Consider the following 17,976-nt stretch of genomic DNA (forward strand, 5'->3'; position numbering starts at 1 on the left):
AAAATAAGGGTACACATGCTCCTGAACTGTGCCAGATCAGAGGCCTCCCAGCCATCTCTCTGTCTGAGGGGAGTCTCACCCTCTCATTTCCTTCACCTGGACAAGTGTGTAGTGTGCCATTGCCTTGGTAAAAAACAAGAGCAGCCATCCTGGAAAACACCTCTCATCCCGCCCTGCACCATTCTGTTTCCCTGCACTTCCAACAGCCACAGCTCTATTGAGTTCCCTCCTGTGGCATCATCCTGGGACCCCTGGTGCTTCTTGAGAGCACCAGCCAGAGGTGGCTGCACTTCAGCATATTACCCAGCACAGATTTATTTTGCTACAGAACATGGCCCTGAGATCTCAGAAATGAAGATGTCCTTGTTAGCTGGACCCTGGAGAAGAATTTTATTAAAGAGGGATAAATGAGATCTTGGCTTAGCTTGTTTCCATGGAAAGGCACACCACAATTAATAGCTTATTTCCAGCGACACACTTAAACACACTTAAACAGGAGCTGACTCAGACCCAGCTGCAATTAGTGCTCAGCAGGCAGACCAAGCCATTCAAAAGCAAAAAGAATTCAATCATTTCAGTAGGCATGTGCATGTGTAAGCATTCCCTCTCAAGTCCTGTGGATACTGAGAAGTAAAATAAAGATACTTGTACGCAAAATTAATGTAGGTCTATTAGACATTCTCTTGCTTCTTATTTTTTTGTGATAAATAACATTTTAAAAGATGTGAACAGCCATGTGGCTCCCCAGTGCTAATGGGTGGTGCTTTCCCACGTGGTGGCTGACACCCAACACTCGTGCTGGCTGGCACTGACTGCCTTCAAGGGGATGTGAAGCCTAACAATTATGATTTTCATTGTTACAGCTCTTTTACCATATTCAGCAGAGCTTAGCATTTCAGCGACATACACAAAGCTGGCAATTGTGTAACATTCCTGTGAAATGAACGTGGTTTAGCCAAAGACAGTAAAAGCAATGTGTGCCGGCTTCTGCTGAGCTATTCTCTTGCTATTTTAACTCTGTAGACTTACCTCAGGGAGATCAATGGCAACGTTTTCATCTAGATCCCTGGAGAAAACAAAACCTTATTTGGTATCTGAAGGTATTCAACATCTGCTTGGGGTGGAAGCTTGCTTATTACCTTTTCTCCAGGTGAATGATAAAACAGGTTTTTTTACTTAACGGGTTATGTTTAGCTAAAATTTTAAAAATAATCAGACTTTTGCACTGTTTAAATTCTGGTATAAGCCCTTAAAACAGACATTAGGCAGGATTTAGGGAGGACATAGCTGTGCATGTCATCTGCTAAAGAATTCAACTCATCCTTTATTCATTATTCATTGTGAACACATTTTTGCCTCAGCACCCTTTTTAAACATAAAATTGTCTTTTGGACAAACTTTGGGAGGAAACAAACAGGAAGCAAACACTGCTGTATTCAGAGTCCCCAACAGTGCCAGGCAGCTAGCAGCCCTTCCTTGTCAAGCTTCCAGCAGATTCATCACGGCACACCCTATTTCCCCACCTTCTCAACTCCTCTCAAAATAAAGTCAGGTTTAGCAAAAATGAGCAAATACAAAAAAACCCCCAAACAATCAGGAGTTTGCCTTGCCAGAGCTCTGCAGTAGGGCTGAGTGCCTGGCAGCCACACTCTCCCCAGCAGCCAACAACCCCATGTGCAAGGGAGCACAGGAGGACCCAAATCTTGCTGCTGACTTACTCAGTGATGGCCTTCTTCTCAGAGAAGATCCTCAGGCAGAAATCTGCCTCCTGGTGTGGCTCAAATGTGGTTGGAATAAGAATGTAATCACCCGGTGGCAGCTTGAATCGGTGGGATACTTCCCTTAAATTGATGTAGGTTTTGCTCCTGGCCTTGGAGGGGTGGTACCTGAAGAAGTCTTTGCCCAAGTGTCCATCTCTGCCAGGGCTCTAGGAGGGGAAAAAAAGGCAGTGCTGCACTGTCCAGGGTGGGCTGAAGGCCATACTCACCTCTTTCCTAATCACAGAGCCAAATTCTGACTGGCACAAGCATCACCCCAGGCTGTGATCCTGACTCTCATTCCCTCTCCCAGGTGCTTATAGCAATTTAGCTCCCACCTTATAGCAAAGACCCACTACCAGTGCCCCTTTCCACCCAGAAGGCAGTCTCAGAGTACTCTGGGACACTGTCTTCCTACTTAAACATTCCCTGCCATTAAGCACCACCATCCCAGATGGGATGTCACAGAGTAGTGACAACAGATTTGCCAATTTCAGCCTCACTTGGGAACAGGCATCTGTGTGTGATGTGCCCCAGGATGCTCAGAAGAAGCAACATTCCCTCTGTGTGAGCCAGGCAGGGGGTGACAGAATCATGGGGCTGAGGGGTCTGTCCTAGGAATCCATGGCCCTGTGGGGAGTCTTAAATTCTCCTCTGAGAGGATTCCATCCTCCGTGGGGCTTGATGCAACTGAGAAGATTATTTTAAGAGCAAGGGCCATAAAAATACATGAAGACTGGCAGGGATACAAACCCTGAGAAAGTTCCAAATACCAATAGTGCAGCTCCTGTGCTGTAGCAGCAAAGGAGTACCTCATAAATAGAGTAGCCAATGGTCAGCATTTCAGCTCCAAGTTTCTTGAGTTTACGGCGACCCTTTTGCATCAGTGCTGCTATGAATGTGCAGTCATCTTGTCCATCATCCTTCTCTGTCAAATGTAGCTTGATTTGTGGATTTGTCCAGAAAGTCTCTGCCAATGTAAAGAACACCACAGAGTTTCTTGACTCAGAATATAAACCATCACTACTACTACTAAAAAAACACCAAACAAAAAAAAAAAAAAAATCAACAAACTAAAAAAAGACCATTAAGCTGAGGTTTCACGCAAACTTAGTTTTTCCATTAGTTGTTATACTTCTTTCCAATAAGCTTTGCAAAAAATAAGCCAAATCCCGAAGTCCTTCATGGAACAACGTGTAGAAAAGATTTTAGACCTGGTACCTTATTAAGTTACCATGGTTTAAATGAAGTTGTCAGATGAAATTTTGTTAAAAGTACACAGCCACAATGATCACATAGTGTTGGTGCCCGTCTGCAGTAACACAGTTCAGATCCATGGCACAGCTTCAGAGGCACCTAAAGATGTTGGCGGAGCTGGGCTTCTAGCCTAATTTTACACTTGCTGCTGCAGTTTAACTGGCTTATTTGAACCTAGTCCTGCTCATGCAAATGTCATTAAGGCATAAATCAGATCCAATGAACTTGAGAGCAAAAAAAGCAACTCTTTTACCACAAAGTCTCAAGTGGGACCATATGAGCATTTATCCCTTTGTTCATTGCTGGTTTGTTCATTCAAAAAAGCCAGTCACAGAATAGCCTTATCTTTAAAGTACAGCACTCTTAAAGCCCATGGTTTGAGTTTCCTCATTTGTCCCTTTGGCTGGTTCCTGTCAGCTGAACTGTTCTGCACCCACTGTTCTGGCTACAGAGCTCCTCCCTGAAGAGCTATAGCTGAGGGTAGATAAAGACTTCAGTGCCTGCTTCTCATTTTCAAACTGTATGTACTTACCTAGGAAATTTCTACATCCTCCTGCGGTCGCGCCCCGGACCCAGCTTCCCTGGTGAATGGTCACTTCCCATTTGTGGGCAGTGCTGTCTTCCAGGGCATCTGGAGTCAGGTTGCAGATCTCAACTTTGTCAAAATGCACTTTGAAGTCTTCAAATTTCATCCTGAGCAAAACAGGTGGTAAGGAACAGGCAGCCATTCATTTTAGTGAAGGATACCTAGCAGAAGTATTTATCCCCCAGAGTCCCAGGGCCAGATCACCAGTTCATGTAGAGTAGTTTTGGTGACCATGGATATATGGAAGTGTACAGCAGGAGAGAAACTAGCTTTCGCTCACTGTGGTGTAAAGCACAAGCATCCTTTTTGTCTGCATCTCATTCTGACATCTCTTACACCTTTCTTTCATTCAGTTACAATTGAGTATAAGACTAAATAGAAGTGCCACTGGCACAAAACCTACAGTAGAAAGTGTTATTTCACCAGCACCATCCTGGCTTTAATGGCTGCATCTGCATTGCCAAACACCCAACCAAAGGATTGTCTGGCACGTGCAGGAGCTAAGTCAACATATAAATCACCTGTGTGTTCAATGTCAGCCACAATGATAGCACTACCAGGGACACATGCTGATGGATTAGTCAAGCCATGGTATGATTACTTGTCTGCACTGCAATTAAAGTAACATTTGTGTCTCTGCTAAGGTTCCTAGGCTCAAGCTGCTCACCCTCCCCTCCCTTATGGGTGATTGGGACCTTGTTCTAGAAAAAATATACACCAAACATGAGCGATAAAGTGTGTTTGGACTTGAGAAATGTCTCTAACCTGCCCTTGACAGACACTGCTGCCTGCTACTGTTCCCCACAGATTGCACTGCAGATATTTTATGCCCAAGGTGGAGACATGTACATGGCAATGGGAATGAGGGAGCAAATGCTACAATATGGGTAGTTTTGAGCTGCTAGGCTGGGCTGGTTGAAACTAGCCTGCTCAGCACACAGAGAAGCAGATATGCCATGAGATTTTATCTAGCAAGTACAAGGACAAAAAATACCAATAGTCCCATTGGCCAAGGAGTCAGTTCAGGATTCAGCAAACAGCCAAGAGAAGGGACAGCCAGAGCCATGCACCACTGGGCATTGGGTGCAGCCCCGTGCACAAGGAAACTGCACAGAAGCCGTCTAAGAGACAGCAGCTTGCATGGTGCACACCACAAGGACAAGAGGCACATCTACTCCAAGCCTGAGGGTAGCCTTGGTAGGCTGAATGTCCCTCTGTAAAGAGCAGATGCATTAGGCCTTTGTGAGAGCAATTTGTCATCCAGATACGTTCTCTGCTCTGAATTGCTATCTTCAAGAGCCCCCCCCCCACCCCCCGAGCCATAGAAATAACACACAGAAATTGATCTCCTCCCTAACACAAGCTTCTATAACTATCCTTTTCCTCCTGTGGCTGATGCCTAACAACAAAAGGGAGTAGCAGGAGAGCAAAAGCAAAAACAAGATGCAAGTTTATCTGTGGCAGTGGCAGATAGGACCCAGATAGCCCCCCATGTGCCTCATCCAACACAGCTAGTTCCATTTTTCTTCCTCATAGATAGATATTTTCTTCCTCACAGATAGATGTCTGTAGTGGTATTAATTTACATTTGCTATGGGACATTTTACAGGTTGGTTTTGGTGTGGAAAGAAACAGCAGAGTTTTTTTTCTGAGCTCTGTCCTTTCTTGTCAGCTATTCCCAGATATTGCTAGCCCTAGGCACTGCTAATTTTCACTCTGAGGCTCAGGACACTAAAGCAGGGGCAGCATAGCAAAATCTGTCTCTAAATGGCTTGGTTTCCTGGCCACACTGAACAATTTTGGGCTCTTTGGAAATGTGCTGCAAAGCAGAGGAAGGGGTTACACTTTACAGATTAGATTTGACTTCTAAGAGGTAAAACACCCGTTCTGATTTCCCTAGAGCTGTTCTGCATTTGTACTTATGAAGGGAAAAGAAGACTGACCCTGTGATGATTTTAGGAGGGAAGGCACTAGGGTGAGTGAGAAGCTGGTTTCTTAGCCAACAACAGGATGCCCCTTTGCATCTATTACAAGCACCTGGACAAGACTAGTCTGAACTGCTAGTAAGTAGGCAAAATATCTTTGGGGTAGTTAATGAGGTCAGAAGGCCCTCAACGTGTTACCATGAAGATTTTTTTCAGTTCTCACAAGTCCAAAGAACAAAAGGGACTAAAAAGAGATTTTTTTCATTAATTTCACTCTTCATCTGATGCCTACTTGCAGACTTTTACCTCCATCACATGGTCAGGCCCTGTATTGAGATATTTGCTGGAATTACTTGAGTTCCATGTGAAGTCTTTGTCTCCTTTACACTCATCAGATAAGCTCCAGCTGTAGCCAGGCTAAAACCAGACAAAAAACCACCAAACCCAAAACCCAAACAAACACAAAGCTTTTTGGAGAAACTGGAAATGTCCTAAAGCATTTGCAACATCAATAGCAAAACAACTCAAAATATCCTATATAAAAATAGAGTAATGGAACAGCCACTGGAATTACTTCCCTCCAGTTATGAAAATTTGGGATAAATAATTTTGTGTAACTTAAAGTGCTGCATTGTCTATCTCAAATAACTTCTCAGGCATGAAGTTGAACTTTGGTTTAACTTGCAGGTAAAATCTGGAATAGCTCCATTGCATACCTCTCTAGATTTACCTCTGTGTAAAAGAGTTGAGCATCTGGGCCGAGAAAATGTGACCAGACACATTGTCACCAGAGCACAGCATGGTTGATATGGGGGGGGGGGGGGGGGGCATGTGCAAGCCAGCCATCTGCTCTGCCTGAGATCATTAATTTGGCATGAAGAACACATCACACTTGTAAAGCAATTTCCACCATGTTAGTTTCTTTTTTTTCTTCTCATTTCATTTCATTTCATTTCATTTTTTCTTCAATTTTTCCACAATTTCACACATATCCTGGTGCTCTTTTACTTCATGCAACTACTAGTATTGCTTCTCAGGACTCATTCTCTTCCAGTGCATGCCCAGCATCACCCTGAAGGCATTTCATAGTTGATGCAAGTGCCATACAATGCTCCCTTCTGTATATCCTGCCTTTGTTCATGGGAAGGATTTAAAGGGTGCTACATTCATGGGAGACACACAAATATATTTCAAATACTATTTGAAATATACCAATGCCATTAACTAAGCTGATTTCAGAGGGCTTTTGTTATTAAAACAGATATGGGCACGCATGAAACACAGAAAACAAAGTGAGCATTCTACCGGCCCTCTCTTAGGCAGAAACTGAGAATTTCCTCACACAGAGGCTTCTTCCTTGTTGCTTGTTTCGGCCACTTGCACCTTGACTTCTGATCAGAGTCACACACTTTAAAAACCTGTGGCTTACCAGAACTCTCCATCATCCCGTGCTGCCTGAGACAGGCGTCTCTGCTCTGATGGGCTGACTGAGCGCCACTCTGGAGAGCTGCAGGAAAACAAAACCAAGCTTTATGACAGGTATGTGGCAATTAATTTTCCCTGGCTCAGAATGACTGGCTGGACATAACAGCAGGCTGTTCTTCTCTCATATGTGTTTTATTTGTGCTGCTTACACAAACACAGATGCTTTCAAGAGGCTTCCTGATCCTGCTGGCACTCATGGTCACAGAGACCAAATTAATGTAGCTGAAAGCAGCACCAGGCCAAAGATCCCAAAGCTGCTCTAGAGTGGTCTTAATGTGAGTTACTGACATTGGGACTGCTCTCAGGTGTTTGGGTTGGATATAATAGGGCTATTGGTAAACCTCAAGATGTTGGTAAGTCAACCCTCTCCTTAAATCTGTATTCCATCTGTAGCACCATCTTCTCTTTTACACTTGTTGCTAATTTAGGGCCAGATGTTTTTTCAAAATTGAGTCAATGGGAACTGAGTAGGCTCCTTCCCCTACACAGAGAGATTTGGTGGAGGAACTGCGGCCCCAGGTAAAGTCTTTGCCTCCTTTTTAGTCACCTCATCAACTACAGCTGTGGCATATCAAAACCAAACAAAAAACTGATAAAGCTTTTCAGAAAACCTGGAAGTGCCCTACTGCATTTCCAATTTGACATAATAAACTTATGGAGTAGCAGGCACCTTGTGTTGTGGTTTTTAATTCCAGCAACCACTGCAGAATGTTAATACAGACTCCTGTATTGATCTGCAAGCCCCTCTGCATCTTAAGTTCCAGAAAGCCTCCTGAGTGCAGAGTCAGAGCTCTGCTTTGCAGAGACAGCCTTTTTGATGAACAGCATAAACTGCCAGATGCCTGTCCTGATCATAATCTCTCCATCTTTTTCAGATTTAAGAACTCATTATACATGTCAACTATCCATGTTTTTCTTCAAGATAACAAAGGATCTGAGCTGATGTGGACATATTTAATTTACTTCTGAGTCATGATAAGCATAGGGAAATTTAAAGTAGTCCTACAAATGATTACATGTTTCAGCAATATTAAAGGGTCAGGCAGGTTATGGTTCCTCTCCTCTGCATCTGTGTGAATAAAAAAATAGAAGTAGAAAAGGTGAAACAAAAATGAAACAATGCATCTGTGCAAAAATACATGCAAAAGTTTATATTGGAGAGGAATGTAGTGTTGATTTTTTAATTATGTAATTCTTAAAATTTTGTATTGTTTGCACTTTGTTTACCTTTGGTAGTAAACCCTGACTAGTTTTCAGGCCAATCCTGTTGTGATTTTGGGTCCTTCCACAACTTTAAGCAGGTATCACATGGAGAGGGTCTTATTTAATGGTCATACATTATCATTAATACATTATTCCTGATGTGCTTAGAAACCCCAAACAATAAACAAATAAATAGAGACACACAAGCTATTTAGAGGGGGTAATACAATATCAGTTTCAGTTTGTCTGTAGTAGGACAAAGTATGGATGTTGTGTTACAAGTACTACAGCAACAGGCTCGCAAAAATTTAACAAAAAAAATCACTCCAAATGTATAATGTTTACAATTGGGAGTGTATTAAAATTAACTTATTTATATTAATGCACGGTTTCTGCTAGTGCTAGGTTTTGGAGGCTAAACAACTTCAACAGCATCCCTGCATTGCGCTGCTTTGAATATGCTGAGGGAGAGATGTTGTAGGGCAGTAATACTGTTAGGCATGTGCAAACTCCTGGTTTAATTTCCTGTGGAGCAGCTGGGGATGCAGGATGCTAGCTGTGGAGCAGAAGCTGGGATTTGGCCTTTGTGAGGCCAGTGTGTACAGGACAGTGCACCCACTTGTCACTCCAAGGGCCATTCCACTCCACCTGCCCCCAGGGGTTCCTTATCCTTATGAGCTGCACTTGCCGGCCCCGATAGCTCACCTGGGGAAGAAGGAAATAGAGAAAATATCAAGTGTGGGGATCTAGGGAGCAAGGCTTCTCCAGTGTGCAGAGGCTGGTGTTAACAGCTGGGCAAAAGGCACAGACTGCCACAGCAGATGTGCGAGGAAAAGGTGGATGGGAATTTGGACAGCTTCCCCAGGATAACTTCCCTTGTCACCTGAGACTGAGGGGACACTCCCTTATCTTTTCCCCAGGTGTCTCCTTGCCCCGCGTCGCTGACGTACCTCCTCAATACCAGTCACAGAGTAAGCATGGCCTTTCACTAGGCCAAAAGGGGTTCGGGCTTCTGACTCGGCAGCACTGCTGGTCTGGAACAGGGGAAAAAAATGTGAATTAATTTTTCTCCTCACAGTGAGATTGGCAAGAGGTGCCACCTGGTCCCTTCCAAGCACAAGGCTAACCAGTGGCTAACCAGTACTACGAACAGGAAACTTGTCTTTCTGCTCAACCATGGTGCAATGGTGCCCTTTTAGGAAAGAACAGGGGGGGTTTTAAACATTGTTCACCCAGAGCAAAAATTCCAGGGTGGAATTCCTCCTCTGCCCCTGTGATTTTGTTTCAGCACCATCTACATTTCCAGGACCCCACTCTTAACTCTCAGACTGAGATTAGGTGTTGATATGGTCTCATTTCTTGTTAAAATACTTTGATGGACAATGATGGTGGTGAAGGGTCCCATCAGCCAGCTGAGTATCACACTGCCTAGTTCAATAAAAATTTAACTACTCTTTGCAAGCAGCAAATCTTCATCAGGAGAAAAAGTGAAACTCAAACCAGAAAACATTGAACCCCAAAGATGCCTGAGGGCACTGAGAAATTGAGACTGCATTTCTTACTTACATCAATAGAGCAGCCCACCATTGAGCATCTTTTCAGGGCTTTTTCTAGGATTTCATAGAAATTGTCAGGAGCCGCCTTAACATCATACATTTCTCCTATACCCCCAGTGAAATCCTCCATGGCCTCTATTGTACTGCCACCCTTCAGAGACTCGTAGCTGCCATTCAACCTGGAAAACACATGCTGACTGTGAGAATTGCTTTCAAGATACCTGTGTTTGAGAGCTTTCTCGCACACGTGTAGAATTGCAGCAATAACACTGAAGTCAAAAGAAGTACCCCAGAGCGTATCCAACAGGAGTATTGGGGTCATTCTGCTTTTTTTTTAGTTGCATTTTTAATTAATCCGTTTCTCCATATCCTTAAAGCCTGGGGCTTTTCTTTCTTTAGTGCTAGTTGTCAAGTTGGCAAGGGCAGCAGCAAATGCTAGAAGCTGCTCACTAGGACTGTGAATAACATATGAACAAATTGTGAATAATGTATGTACCAGTAGCAGATTATGTATGTGCAGTGGGACTTACTTGGCATAGGCTTTTTCCAGTAAGGCACTCCAAAATTCATTGAGTTCAGCTGAGTGCAGGAAAACCAGCCGGCCCTTGAAGGTGGGTAATCGGTCATCAATCACAACATCCAGCCACTCGTTGTGCTGCCAAAACTGTTTAGAAAGGATGGGGCATGAGTTTGCTGACAGCATGACATTTCCCGAGAGCAGGATTCTGGTGTCCCAGCATTTCTAATTGCAAGTTAGTGACAATCATAGGCTTGATTAGAAGACATATAAATAATTTGTTTCCGTACTGCCATACAAGGCTGCTCTCTAGGAAGGGTAATCTATCTTAAGAAAACACCAAGACTAAATGTGTAGACCTGTACTGTAGCTCCTTGTCTGGATAATGTCACTCACGTAGCTACACAAGTGTTCACCACATGATTCGAGACTCCTTTAGGACACACAGGTGTTACAGATCCCAGTTCAACTCCTTTAAGGAATTATACCCTAAGTGAGGTCTGTGTGCCCAGGAAAATGTGAAATGATTTCTAAAGCCATGTATCTGTTCACAGAACAGGAGTGGCTGTGTTTGTGCCTGTATGAGGCTGACATAGCCCTCCAGTTTGTTTCTCAAAATGCAAACAACAGTGTAAGCTCAACAATCCATATTTTTTCAGTGTCTCCTCTGCAATATTGGCAACCTCACTGCAAAATAGAACATGAAATGTGAAGACAGAGATGTGTTCATGCTGTGACAAATGTTCACCTTACCTGGAAGTGAAATATTCCAGCATAATCTGGCCCAAAATTTTGATCCAGTGGCACCACTCTTGCTAGTGTTTTTTCATTCAGTGTGAGAGAAGCTATGGCTGCTAATAGCCAGCAGTCACCTGTGCATTGAGAAGGGGAAAAGAGGAGAATAAGGGGCCGAAGGAGATGTTATGACAGTTAGCTGCCACTTCCCCTGAAATCCAAAAGACAGCCTGCGTGTCCCCAGAAAGGGTGTCCCTGCCTGGCCAGGGCAGACTGTGCTTCCATCTGGAAGTGCTGGTAGACAAAAGAGTCCCTTGGGCTCACAGTGCCCTTGAGTGGAGATCCTTCCCTGATCCTGAATCCCACTGCACCAAGATGGTCCCTGGCATGGATGGGAGGGAGCTATCCAGGAAGTAGCTGTGGGCCAGATGAGCCTGGGCAGGACCTCCACCTTCACTGCTCCCACCAGCTCAGGAGGGACAACATCCCCTCATGTGAGGACATTCCTGCTGCTCCTCACAGTGTGTAGACATGAACACATCCACCCAAGGGGAATCACTCACCAAGATCCCCTTGACAAATGTCAGTCCTGGTGGCTCCGCTAAGGATAAACTTGGGGTCTTTGACAATGTCCTACAACAGTGAGACAGAGAAATTACTTAGAATGTGCCAGGAGAATATCACCATCACTCTGAACCAGACTTGCACCAGTGCTGACAAACCCTGTGTGCCACATGAGCTATATTATCCTGCAGCAGTGTTGCCACCACAAAGAATGAGATGGGGAATCCTTGCTAATTAATTACAGTGTAGAGCAATTAAAGAATCAACTATCCTCATTTTTTCATAATTAGTTGGCTGCTAATGAAAGGCTGGCATTCTTTATTCATCTGTAGGTAATTGTTAGGATATCATAGAACAAACTCATCCAGAAGATTGATGTCAGGCCGCAGCCCCTGTTAACAGGGCTTTTTATTTGCTTGCTTTCCTCCAATGGCTGAAAAAAATAAAATTGGCAATTTACTTTTAACCGAACTATTAAGCCTATTATTTATTTGCATGTCATACCTGGAACATACAGTGTCTGACAACCATGAGACCATTTCCTCCTCAAATAAGCAAACAACAAAGACAGCTTTCAGTCCTGTTAATTTTTAGGAGGAGCTAACACTACCCACTCCTGTGTGGTCAGAGGGACTGGTGCTCATGGTGGCATTACAGCAATTCTCAAGCATTCATTTAACTGGTTTAGTTCAATTACTAGTACCATGGATGCATAGAAAAATTACAGTGACAAACCAATAAATGTGGCAGGAATTCTTCTCTTTTCCATTTTCCCATGAACTGTATATTGAAAGTAATTGATTGAACTGAATAGAAAAGGCGAGAGGAGAGTATCTAATATATTACTGGGAAAATATGCCTGCAGTTAATCAGTCTGCCCTGACACATTATTGCAGACCCTATGACATGAAGCAGATCCTTCTGCCTAAGTGGCAAATGAAACAAATTAATCGAGGGCGGGGGGGGAGGAGTGTGGAAATAGAAGAGCACATTCAGTCATTTAATCCCTGCATTTGCCTAGATGAAATTGAGTTGCTTTGCATTGATATCACTGCATTTTCTTAGACCATAAGACAGAATATTGACAGTTTTGTTCATCTTCCTGCACTCATTGCTGAACTATCTGCTGCTGGCCACTGCTGGAGCCAGGGCACTCTCCTCAGTGAACCAGCACTGCTGCTGCAAAGCTGCCCCTGCAGAGGCAACATTCAGGAGGAAACTGGTTTGCATATTTTTTATTTGCCTTTGCTGGGGAGGGGGTGGTGGCCAGGTTGTGCCTCAGCCACAGGTGCCCCGGGGAGGAGCTACCGCATGTCCCCAGAGAATGGAGCAAAGGGAAATCAAACAGCAGCTCCTCCTTACCTGGCCCGCCTGCTTGTTAAATACACTCCTTCTTGCTGGCACTGGGCATGAACAATAAAACCACAGCTCATTGCCTTTAGACATTGATATAGCAATGGCTGATAAAGTAGCTGATCTTCAACAACACACTTTGTTTTAGCACCATTGCTGCCTGGAGACGTTAATTCTCATTGCAAGTAGTGCATTTAGCTGTCACCAAGAAACCCTTTGTGTGAGCAAGGGACAAGATAAAAAACCTTTCCACTGACATGGGCCTGAACATTAGATTCATGACTCATTGTTCATCACACATCTCCACATCAGACATATGGAAAAATGTTTTCAGCCTCCTATGTCTGAAGCAATCAAAAAGAATTTTTAAAAAATCAATAAAAAGGAATTGAAAGGATGTTGACTGGACTTGTGCCAATTCTTTGCTACACAAAAGAAAACACATCCTACAGTTTTTGAGTGTGTGTTACAAAAATAATATTCATTTTAAAAGGATTTTCAGATGGTATAATAATGTATCAGGACCTTCAGCACGTTAAAGGACAAAACCCAGCATTCACACACAGCACGCAGTAATTTAAGGATTCACCTGCACAAGGATATTGCCTAGAAGTAGGAACATACAGTCTTCAGAGAGATTAAACATAGTGACCCATGACTGTCCTGATGCAGCATTAAAGCTGTGTTTCTTTAAACCCAAAAGAAAACAAATTCCATTCCTGTGCCTGTCTCACTGTTAGAGGGGGTGCACAGAGACCTAAAACAGGCTGGGAGTGGGATTGTTTAGGTGGTTTCTGTGATTATATTTCTCTGCCTGGTCCCAACCTGTCATACTGGTTGCCCGTGACTGTTCACACTACAAATATTTCTTTCTTACTTCCTCCTGTAGACCATAGACTCATTTGACATTGGTAAAACCTGTTTGTCTTTCCTTTTTTGGGTTGGTTATTTTCATTCTTCAATTTATATGTCCAAATTTCCAGACACTGAACTGTAGAATTCATCCCAGCAGTTGAATTTAGATAGAAGGAAAGAGAAGGAAAGGGAAGGAAATATAATGAGAAAAGAGTCTTCTGTTCTTCAATTTGTTCTAAAATTTTGATAAACGACAGTTTCAAAGGTTCAATTTGTAATTGAAAAGGATTGCTAAACAAAATCACTAAATGTCTTTCTGAATCTTGGAGCACTTCACTTTTGTAGAAAGTCAGCTATTCATCTGGTGCAGATCTGTGTAGCTCACTGATTGCAGTGGGAGATTTACAGATTAGTGCTAGCTGAAGGTCTTGCTCATGCTGCTACAAACATGCATATATGCAGATATATGCATGTCAAAGTAATGAGATAGCCTTCTCTACTCTGATTACTAAAGATTAATCTCTAATAGATTGTAAATCAGAAGATTTAAATTATTTGTCCCTGCAACTACCTGCATGTACTGTGCTACACTTCATCCAGGCTACTGTAAAATGCTAGTGGGAGAGGCAGGCAAAACCAGTCACCATGAAAAGCAGGTGGAACACAGATACCCTACACAGAGGCCATGTTTTTGTGCTCACCCTCTCCAGCACCACAGCTTCACCAGCTGAGCTGTGGCAACTCACCTGGCACATGCTCCAGGTCCGTGATCCCCTTGCAAAGTAAAATGTGTTAAATTGAAATTGTTACAGTGCCTCTATTTTGCTGCTGCTCCTGATGGATAATAGAGATGAAACTGATTTAGCTTAAATACTGAGGAGCCAGAGCAGAGCATAACTAATACCCTGTCCTTACACATCCTCTCAGCCTCCCCTGAGTTTTATTTCTCGCTATGCAGCTCACAAAAATGTGGGGGGTGGGAACTGGAGTGTAAAGGCAGATGCCATTTGAGGTAACTTACTCATCCTGGAAATGTTTCCAGCTCAGCATACAAAGATCCTGAAGAAAACAGACCATTCTCCACTGCCCCCGCGTAGCATACACAAGGGCACACAAACTCTCCACCACATTTTACACCAAATTGTAACTATTCTGAAGCCCTCAAAAGACAAACTAGCAACAAACAGCTGGCCAAAGGAAAACCATTCTTTACGATTTAGTATCACAGCCACTCGCATTTTTGATGCCCCACAGCGCTCTACACCACACCTCACAGCCCTCTCCTGTGCTGGGTGGGCAGCCCCACAGGCCACCTGGCTTTCTGAAGTACAGATAGGGCCTGTGGGAGCTGCACTTACCATGTGTAGGGATCTCCAGTTTTTTTCATACTGAACCTTGTCCAGGAGTAACAGCTTTAATTCTGTTCTGTAGCAGCACTATGGTAACTACCAGATGCTGAGGCACTGAATGCCTATCACTATGAATTAAGATAATTTAAACCCTTCTTTAAGCTTATTTTGTTGTTTTTCTCCCTTGGGATCAGTATCACCAAAGAAAAGTTTTTTTCCAAGGAAGAAGCTTTCAGACTATTTAAAAAAAAAAAAAAAAAAACCAACCCAGAATAAACATCATTCATTAGCAAAGAAATGAAATGTTGCCACATTTTTTCTGTGGTTATTAGTTACACAGTGAAGTGGGGAGAAGGAACCTGGAGTGATGCTGGGTTTGTAATCTGAGAGCATGTGACTGGTGCAGCTTCAGGCTCTCACTGTGTTATTAATGACTGTTATGCAAGATGCATTAAGAGATACTCGCTGAGACCTTGGCTACTGCTGAATGGCTCAGTAACCACGGCATGCATTCGTAATCTCAGTGTTTCCTGATGGAAGTAAGCAAGTACCTGTAAGACTCTTATACTCTGAAAGTTAAAAGGTTTGAATTTTTTAAGTTTAATATTAATTATGAATTTCCTACATTAACAACACCCAGTTTTGCACAGTTAGAACATTATCATAATGTATTTTACCCTTGATTCCCGGCATGCCCTCTTATTTTCATCTTTTGTCTGGCAATACTGTAAGAGAGAAGCTGATTACGAGTTCTTTATGCATGGACATAATACACATGCATAAGTGTGTCTGTCCAACGAGCTACACCTGAAACATGGGGTGAAGCCTTCCAGCCCTCTCATCCTGCAGCTCGAGCTCTTTGCGGGTGGCATCCCAACCCTGTGCCACTGCCCCTGAGGTGGGAAGGGTTTACTCCCACACTTTATCTCCCCGAACACTCCACGTTATTTGGTGCAACCACGAAGCACAGCGCTGCCTGACTTTTGGCAGGACGGGAGGAACGAACACAACGGCATACTCACCCCAGGCCTCTTCCAGACGAAGGGAATGGGTGGGTTTTCACTGAAGAAGAGAGAGGAGTTGCAGGCGGGGAAGTCGGAGTCCTCAAAGAGGACGCCCCTGCGCAGGCACTCCCGCTTCAGCTCCTCGTAGCCCTTGCCCGAGCTGTGGGTGGCACGGGCACCCCCGGGATGCGCAGCTGGCCGCGGCTTCGAGTCCCGGTACAGGTAGGGCATGTCTGCCTCCCACCTGCCCGAGAGAGCCCGGGGAGAGAAGGGTTAGCTAGTGGTGGGGACAGAATGAGGAGGAGAACAGGTGGGAAAAGAGAGGGAAGCAAGAATACCTCACGTGCCTCGTGAACGAAAAGGGGGTGGAAAGGACTGGGGGGTGGGGGACCCGGCAATATCCTCCAGCCCTCCTCCGGTTCACCTCCTTGAGCTGCTGCTGTGTGAGACTGACCTCCCGGCTGCTCTGCACAGCACCAGAGACAAACACCCTGAAAGCAAACAGAGGAAGGCGGCTGGTCCCGAACAGCCTGGGAGCGGAGCGGGAGCGGCCAGGAGGTGCCCTCTCCTCCCCCGTGCCTGCCGGGCGAGGAAGGGTGTGCGTGGGTCCGGCAGCGCTCCCCACCCTGCAGGGGCCGGCGGGAGGTGCCACGGCGCCAGGATAGCTTCGAGGTATGCAGAACCCAGCCAGGGCAACTGAGCAGAGCCCACGGTGGGCTGCAGCCGCAGTGCGAGCTCGCCTGGTTCTCCCAGGTGGGAGAGCAGCCTGGCCTGCCTGCGGCAGGGCTGCCCTGGCGGGCAGGTGTTGTCCCCGTTGGACGTCATGCAGGAGGGACAGCAGGGCCAAGAGATGGCCGTGGCCATGGCCGCTCTGCTGGCAGGGGCCTGGGCGCAGGACAAGGGCTGGGTGAGCGTAGGAGAGGTGTGCAAGGCTAGTGGGGAGGACCTGGAGCAGGACATGTCCTGGGCAAACACAGGAACAACGCTAGAAAATGTCACCCTGAGGAGGTATTCTGATGGGCCACACACTGAAGGAGTTCTGTGTGTGCACTGAAACACATGATTTTAATAACAAATACATACGTCCTTGTCACTGATTTCCAGGTTTCATGACCTGTTCGTCTGACCACTGCTGAAGGGTCTGGAGCACAAGTCTTACGAGGAGCAGCTGAAGGAGCTGGGGTTGTTTAGCGTGGAGAACAGGAGGCTCAGTGGGGACCTTATTGCTCTCTACAACCATCTGAAAGGAGGGTGTAGCCAGGTGAGGGGTTGGGCTTGTCTCCCAAGTAACAAGCAGTAAAGCAAGAGGAAATGGCCTCAAGCTGCACCAGGGGTCGTCTATATTAGATACTGAGAAAATTTTCTTCATGGAAGGTGTTGTCAAGCATTGGAACAGGCTGCCCATGGAAGTGGTGGTGTCACCATCCCTGGGGATATTTAAAAGACGTGCAGATTCTGTGCTCAGGAACATGGTTTAGAGTGACAGACTTGGCAGTGCTTGGTTGGTGGTTGGACTCAATGATCTTATAAGTCTTTTCCAACCTAAATGATTCTGTGATTTTTCTGCTATCTAGCGTTCACCTGCACCATTGTGTCTCACACTGAAGAATAAAACACTGGCTGGAGAGGATGACAGATAATGCACCGTGGATGCACTAAAGGAATAACACTCAGAGCCCAACATGGATATTCCTCTCTGCTTGGAAAGGGAAGAGATACCACCCTCTAGGAAAAAATTACAGCTCCTGAAGTATGAAACACACCCCTGAGTACAAACAGCGCTCAGCCTCCCCTTGCTTTAATTGGCCCTTTGGTGGACCAGTCGAGCTT

The 17,976-nt window shown here is 44.8% G+C and overlaps 1 protein-coding gene across 5 annotated transcripts in view; it reads right to left on the bottom strand.

Moving 5' to 3' along the window:
* CAPN9 (calpain 9) overlaps positions 1-17,042 on the bottom strand; it is a 33,466-nt gene extending 16,424 nt beyond the window's left edge. For 2 of the 5 annotated variants that reach the window (XR_006015560.1, XM_042025213.1), the window contains exons 1-13: positions 16,485-17,027; positions 16,165-16,390; positions 11,585-11,654; positions 11,040-11,158; positions 10,300-10,433; positions 9,780-9,948; positions 9,164-9,247; positions 8,833-8,918; positions 6,955-7,032; positions 3,547-3,707; positions 2,570-2,727; positions 1,719-1,927; positions 1,030-1,066 (exon numbers count right to left, since the gene is read on the bottom strand). Coding sequence is in view for 4 of the 5 variants with exons in the window: in XM_042025213.1 (XP_041881147.1) it covers positions 1,030-1,066; positions 1,719-1,927; positions 2,570-2,727; positions 3,547-3,707; positions 6,955-7,032; positions 8,833-8,918; positions 9,164-9,247; positions 9,780-9,948; positions 10,300-10,433; positions 11,040-11,158; positions 11,585-11,654; positions 16,165-16,377 (1,518 nt within the window). In the remaining variant the exon portion in view is untranslated. Of the gene's footprint in view, positions 1-1,029; positions 1,067-1,718; positions 1,928-2,569; positions 2,728-3,546; positions 3,708-6,954; positions 7,033-8,832; positions 8,919-9,163; positions 9,248-9,779; positions 9,949-10,299; positions 10,434-11,039; positions 11,159-11,584; positions 11,655-16,164; positions 16,391-16,484 lie in introns of all 5 variants that reach the window. The other 3 variants (XM_042025216.1, XM_042025214.1, XM_042025217.1) reach the window with 3 other exon arrangements.
* Positions 17,043-17,976: the final 934 nt, after the last annotated feature.

Source organism: Corvus kubaryi, unplaced genomic scaffold, assembly GCF_017639235.1.
Source record: "Corvus kubaryi isolate FWS band 111438036 unplaced genomic scaffold, C.kubaryi_AGA036_p1.0 37266, whole genome shotgun sequence".
Classification (NCBI taxonomy): Eukaryota; Metazoa; Chordata; class Aves; order Passeriformes; family Corvidae; genus Corvus; species Corvus kubaryi.